This window comes from Pinus tabuliformis, chromosome X, assembly GCF_031772625.1.
Source record: "Pinus tabuliformis cultivar Carrire ecotype Pingquan chromosome X, CPIR1, whole genome shotgun sequence".
NCBI classification, from domain to species: domain Eukaryota; kingdom Viridiplantae; phylum Streptophyta; class Pinopsida; order Pinales; family Pinaceae; genus Pinus; species Pinus tabuliformis.
The window spans coordinates 1,149,083,557-1,149,090,822 of NC_142308.1; the positions used below are offsets into that span (position 1 = coordinate 1,149,083,557).

General features: G+C 43.8%; 1 protein-coding gene across 1 annotated transcript; it reads right to left on the reverse strand.

Moving 5' to 3' along the window:
• Window positions 1–883: 883 nt before the first annotated feature.
• LOC149143964 (uncharacterized) lies at window positions 884–4,220 on the reverse strand. The gene is made up of 3 exons (XM_089452003.1): window positions 3,231–4,220; window positions 1,676–2,730; window positions 884–983 (listed from the first exon to the last, which is right to left on the reverse strand). The coding sequence occupies exons 1-3, from the start codon at window positions 4,218–4,220 to the stop codon at window positions 884–886; spliced, it is 2,145 nt and encodes a 714-aa protein (XP_089308129.1).
• Window positions 4,221–7,266: the final 3,046 nt, after the last annotated feature.

The following is a 7,266-nucleotide window of genomic DNA, read 5'->3' on the forward strand; positions in this document are numbered from 1 at the left end:
TTACAATTTTCAATCCTATAAGTATGTTAGAAAAACATATTTGAAAGATGAGGAAGATGGATGCAACAAGAATCTATAGATATACCCTTATAAGAAAGTATCAAGTGAAATATATTGCCTATAGGAAAGTATCAAGTGTTGAATTGACATGAAGCGATTTTTTCAACCTCACATTAGTTACTTCATTAGATTCACCCCTTTATTCAATCAATCTCCACTAGTTGCCACTCAAAAAGATGAGATTTGGTGACAACATACATAATATCGTTTTTTCTTCATATATAATTCTTATTGATGAAAACATACATAATATTGTTTTTTTCTCTATATATTACTCTTACCTCTAATCCCTCATTCTCCTAAAAGGTCCCTGCCTTCTCATCCCTCGACTTGACCTTCATGATCTTCCCCTTTATGACACTAGCCCTAATTTCATTAAACCTTTTTCCTTTAAATCATCAAAAATAAACTCTTTCTATAATCATTATTTTAAGTCATGTGAAAAAATATAATTTTTTTTAATCTAATAACTTTAGTTTAATTGAATCCAATATACATCATATTCAATTCTATAATATAAATCTTTATAACTTTTTTTTTTCCCATAGGAAAAATCGTAATTTCATTATAGAAAGAAATTACATTTTGTAGATGCGTATGCATATGCTGAACATGTCAATGACCAGTTGTCATCATCAAGAGACCAGTGTTCTAAAATGTTGTTACCTTAATCCACGCAGGGAGGTAACAACCCAGAAAAATACTGAAAGATACAAATGATATAAAACCAGAGCTGTCCAAAAGATGAAATATATGTACATAAACAAAAAACCATGTGTCCTATAGATTTATGCATTAATATCCATAAAAGGCGGTGATAATACTAATAGTGAGCTCCATCGAGCTGTTCCCGGATCATCAGAGTGTCCGGCTCCCAGAGCGCAGCTTCTTTGGAAAGGCCATCAGCTGCTGGGTTCCGCTCCCTGAAAATGTGTTTGCAAGTAAATGTGTCAAAAAATGAAATCAGTCTCAGAGTCTCCTCCAGAATGTGACTCAATGAGTAAGTAGAGCATCTAGTAGTCCTATTCAACCAATCACAAACAATTTTGGAATCCCCAAATAATTGTAAGTCTCTGCAATTTTTCTCCAATGCAAAATGAATAAGATGTTTTGCTACTAATAATTCTGCAAAATTATTTGTGCCCTTTCTGAATCCCATAAGTAGGCTAAATGTATGATGTGGAGAGATATGTAAAATGCCCCCCCCCCACAGCCATCCTCCTGTGCGGCCCCATCAAAATATGCCCATGGCTTGCTGTAGTCAATGTGTTCGGGGATGAAAATTTAGGGTCTCTAGGGAGGAGGATCACCCGGGATGAGGGCATAATCAGCCAGCACCTTGGCCGCAATGATAGGCCAACGAGGAGGAAGGTTCTGAAAAATGAGAGTATTGCGGGCAATCCAAATAGCCTAGCAAATCAGAGCTGGGAGGTTGCGCTGCTTGGGGGAGGTAACAGAGGTAAACCAGGAGTACTAGGCCTCAACGACAGATACAGCAGTCCAGATGCAGGTGGGGGTGACTGTCGGGATGACCAAATCCCACAGCCTACGGGCTTCCACACATTCAAGGAAAAGGTGGATTACTGATTCATTTTCGCTTTTACAAAGGTAACACCAGTGTGGCCCATATTGTGCCCGCTTGATGAGATTATCCCCAGTAGGGATTTTATTTCGTAAAATGCACCACATGAGTAATCTGGTTCGTGGGGGAGCCTTTAGCTTCCAGAGATGTTGCCACCAGGCTTCAATATTCTGTGGCTTCCTTGACTCAGCCAACACCAAATATCCATCTTTTGGAGAGAATCTGCCAGATTTTGAGAGGGCCCAGATAATCTCATCGTCTTCATCAGATATGCGAATATGGGCTTCTAAGAGTGCCTGTGTGTACTCCTCCCATAGATGGTGCCATTGTGGGGGAATGTTAAGTTGATGTGCAGATTTCCAGGCCTGATGTAGGAAGGAGGAGTTTTCTCTGTCAGCAATATGAGCAATATGAGTGACATTATGTTCATGTAGCAGCTGGAGAAGGTTTACAAGTAGGCTGTGTGTATTCCCACACCCAATCCATGGGTCAATACCAACCCGTACTTTATGTCCTGAGTGGATTCTCCAGGTGAGACCCACCCTGATAGGGTCCAGTGCCTTGATGACAACTTTCCATATTGTTGAAATCCCGGATGTGCTTCTAATAGGTCTCCTGATCCAGTCCAGGATCTGAAGCGGGGCAATGTATTTTGATTTTGTCACTCTGGTCCAAAGGCTGTCACTTGTGAGCAGATGCCATCTGAGCTTTGCAGTGACAGCAATGGAGAAATCATCAAGTTTTTTAAGTCCCCAACCTCCCCACTTTTTAGGCAGAATCAGAGCATCCCATTTAACCCAAGCAAATATCTTGCCCAGCTGGCTACCCTTCCATAAGAATTTGTAGCAAAGGGCTTGTATCCTGGTAAGGATCCCTCTAGGAATCCAGGCCAGGGACATCCAGTACACAGGTGTGGCTTCCAAAACACTCTTTATGAGAGTGAGACGGCCAACACGAGAGAGATATTTGAGATACCAGATGTTGAGTCTTTTCTCCATCTTAGCAATTAGCCAAGTCCAATCTGCAATCTTATAGCCCAGAGGCTTTAACTTGTATCCCAAATATTTTAGACCTTCTGCAAGACCCAACTGTGTGAATCAAAAGCGATGAAGAGCAAATTGTAACTCATGCTGAGTGAAAGTTGTTGCTGTCAGTGTTGATTTGTTTTCATTTAAAACCATACCTGTAGCCGACATGAATAAAGAGAAGATGGATCTGATGCTGGTCAAATCTCCTATGCTTCCATTCAGAAAGATTAGGACATCATCCACAAAAAGTAGATGTGTGAGCCTGCAATCATCCGTGATCTTGATGCCTTGTAGTCTACCACCTCTATGCTCCTCCTTTATCTTCCTGCTGAGACCTTCCATGACAAGGAGGAAAAGTAGTGGAGAAAGTGGACAACCCTGCCTTAGTCCTCTTTCTGAGAAAAAAAGGGGGATGCACTGCCGTTGACCAGGACGCTCTAGGGAATGTTAGATATACAACTCATAATCCATTTTATGTAATTGAAGGGGAACCCCAGATGAGTCAATAGCATTCTGATGTATAACCAGTTTACTCTATCAAAGGCTTTAAATAAATATACTTTCAGAATCATACCTTTGCCTTTCCTGATGTGAAGAGTATGCAGTACTTCCTGGACAGTGCCAACATCTTGATAGATTTGTTTTTCTTGTAGGAAGGCAAATTGTTCCGAGGAGATGTGATCAGAGAGAATGGGTCTCATCCGATTTTCTATGATTTTGGCAATAATCTTGTATAGGCAATTGCAGAGAGAGATAGGGCGATACTCATCAAAGGAGGAAGGGTTATCAACTTTAGGGATAAGTGCAATAAAGGTAGATGTGATGGATGGCTCAATTCTCCCATTTATTCTGGAGTCCTCAATAACATGCAACAGATCTGTGCCTAAGACATCAAAGAAATCCAGATAAAACTTGATGGTCCAACCATCCAGCCCAGGGCTTTTGTCTTTCTTGAACCATTTCAATGTGGCCTCCAGTTCTTCCAAGGTGACTTCCTTGATTAATTCCCCTCCCTCTTCTTGCTCCACATAATGTGGGAAGAGCTGGGCAACCCTGATGATATCCGCTAGATTTGCTTCCCGAGGGGCACTGAACACTCTCTTAAAATGGGAGGTTGCAAGAGAGGCTAATTGCGGGAATGTGTTTGCTGATTGTCCTTCTTCATTCTGGAGCTGCCAGATAGTGTTAATCGCCTTTCTGCCATTGGTGAACTTATGATAGAATTTTGTGTTAGCATCCCCTTCCTGCATCCATATCGCCCTACTTCTTAGCCTCCAAACTTCTTCACGGTCTTTAAGTATTTTCCCTCTTGCAGAGTAAAGGGATGTTATCCTCTCCTTATGTTCAGCTGTATTGAACAGTCCACCCTGTTCATTTTCAAATATCGACAGATCAGATTCAATTTGTCTCAGGGAAAGATCGTCCTGTGTCCTCTTATTGTGTGCCCATTGCTTGGACATTTTCTTCAGCATATTAAGGTTGTGTAAAAAACCCTTTGTGTAGTTTCCCCCTGCCCCCGGAGGGTTCACTTTCCAGAAGTCTGTAACCATGCTGATATAGGAGGCTTCCTTGAGCCATGCTGAATAGAATTTATAAGGTCCTTTGGGTTTTGCTCTTCCTCCATCGATTTCCATATAAATAGGGAGGTGGTCAGAGATCCCTCCCGATCCGACCCATTGCCTAATGCAAAACCCCAAATCAAGTATGCTTTCTTTGACAAGGAAACGGTCCAATCTGCAGGTAAGACAATTTTCCCCAGTCTGATTATTTCTCCAGGTGGCTTGAATCTTGGCTGAGGGTATGTCTATCAGCTGGTGATTATCCAAGATGGAAGAGAAGTAGTTCGAGAGTGAATCTCTCTGAGCACGGTGGCCCCATGACTCTGAGTGACCAATGGAGAAATTTAAATCTCCACCAAGAATCAGATGATCAACAGAGAAAGTATCTGACCCCAAGAGGTTGTCCCAAAATTCCGGTCTATTTTGGCACGACCCATAGATATTAAAAATTCTAAAATTCATGCCTAAGTCTGCTGAAAAAATATCTGCTCCAATATGTCCAGCCCCGCCCCAACAGTTGATCAGTTTAATGGAACGGGCATTATATCCAAAGGATATACCCCCAGATCTCTGTTGAGCATCAAGACCAGTGAATTTCCACCCCGGAAGCATGTGCTCAAGGGATCTAGAAATGTCAGCAATGGGGCCAAGGGTCTCTTGTAAGAAAATAATGTCAAGTGGATCGGATTGAACTATCCGACGAAGTGCCAGTTTTTTGTCAGGCCTAGCAAGCCCTTGACAATTGTAAGAAAGAATCTTCATGGAGGGGGTCCAGAGGGGGTTTCTTTAGCTCTAAGGACCCCAGGAATAGTGGACTGTTTACCGGCTGCAATATCGTCTCCCGCTTAGGATTGTGCTTTAGTAATAGAGGAGGGTCGGGCTCGGTGGAGCTTATGCAAGGGGGGGAGAGATTATGTCGAGGCCAACATGATCCATTGCCTGTCTCTTAGCTTTTGAACAGGTGAGGTACCCTGGTAATGTGGGGGTAATAGAGAAGGTAGTGTGAGGGTTAGGGGGAGTAATCGATAGGGAGGGAGGAGTGGGGGAAAAGATAGGAAGAGAGGGGGCAATGTCACAATTGATCTGAGCAGGGGGAGCAGAGGAAGATGCCGGACCCATACCCATAGCCAGAGAAAAACCAGAAGACAAGAAATTGTGAATATATGAGCAACAAAGAGAGGAAAAAGGGAGAGGGGTGCTCATACCCGAGTCGATGGAGTCTCTGGAGGCAGCCATGACATGATCAGATGACGGAGGAGGAGGAAAAAGTGGAGGCCTTCCTCGTTTCTTCTGTGAGGACTTGGCATGAGCTGAAATTGGATCCATAGGGGTTGTCTGAGCTTTAGTCCTCCCAACAGGAGAAGAAGTGTGTTGAGGCAATTCCTCCGAAATACGGGGCTGTTCCACCTATTCAGAAGATTCTCGAGTCAATGTCTCTTGTCTCGAAGCTTTCTTGGATGATCCTCCATTAAGGGGGCAATCTTTGAACAAATGCCCAACTCTGTGGCATCTTCGGCACTAGAATGGGACACCCTCATAGTCTAGGATCTGTCGCCTAGTTATATTTCTCCATTGTATATTGATATGTTCCAGTAATCCATCAGTTAGATCCATGTGAACGAGGATCCTAGCATAGGCCATGCACCCCGAAGTCTGAAAGGAGGCATCATAAGTAAGATAGTTTCCAAGTGCGTTCCCAATTCTCTTGAAGATGTCCTCAGTCCAGAAGTGAAATGGAAGCCCCATGAGGTGAATCCAGATAGGTCCGGCATCCACCTTTTCTTTTTCAAGATCGAACATCGACGTCCACCTGCGAAGAAGTACAGGTGCTTCGTCAATGTGCCAAACAGTTGAGAGGACCCAATTGATGTGTGCCAAATAATTAAAACGCATCGCAAACCAACCTTTAACAAAAGTCTGCACCCTGGGGGGGTCATTTAGATGATGGCCCCATACCTCCATCATCCATTTCTGCAGATGCTCCACACTGTAGTGTCTACCTCGGACCTGGCCAACAAGAACTTTCTCCGACGACTCCATAGTCTCCAGCGGTGGCGTATCCTCTATGAGCTTGAGGAAGACTTCGCAATTCCGTAGCTTTAGGCTCCATTTCCTCTTGGATCCCTCGCTGAACCTAGTGCCCGCCGCTTCAAGTAAAGTAGAAGACTGAGTAAAAGCTGGAGAAGTTGAAACCCTAGCCCCGATAGTCGAGATGGAAGCAAAAAACCCCGGAATAGAGCTGAAACCAGTAAAGTTGCCTTGTAGGGGAGCCACCGGGGTAAGAAAGGTATAAGAGGCGGATGCCAGTGAAGCGGGAGTTGAAAGATGTTTAGACACGGGTTTACTGATGCTCGACAAGGAGGGGTTCGATGCTGAGACCTCTCTCAGGGTTAGTTCGTCAAGGGTATTCTGTGGCTCAACAAATGCCAAAGAGCTTGGTGAGAGTGGCTGAGAAATGTACTTCGGGTTAACAAGGGTGTCTTCAGGCAGCGAGACTGACGTGAATTGAGAGCTAGAGATGGAGGGAAGGGCACCTATCTCTTTGGAAAGCTCGTTGTCAAATGAGTAGAAACCCTCTAGAGTGGTCCTGGGCTTCATCCAAATGGGTTCTCCTTCCAACGGGTCCGCAGAATAATCTAGGAGGTTGCCCATAACTCTCTAAACCATCGGCTGACAGCTGCCTACGGATTCAAAATGAGAAACGGGGGTATGGGTAGATGGTGGAAAGGTTAAACCACCCAGGTGATAATGCCAAACTGGTAACAATTGAGGTTAGGGAGAAAGTGGACAGGTAGCGACAAGGAAGGAAACAGGAACGTGGGCAGTCGACAGTAGGGGTGGTTGTAGTAGTAGCTTACGGGGGCAGATGGTAAGAGCGGGCTGCAAAACCAGTACGTCGCGGTAGAGACCTGAGCAGGAACCCTAACCCACCCATCTCTCCTCAATGACAACCTACTTATATAAATCTTTATAACTTATTATCTTTTTTTTTGCTAAAGCAAGTGTGGATCCTTCTATTTCATTAAGCTGAAAAATA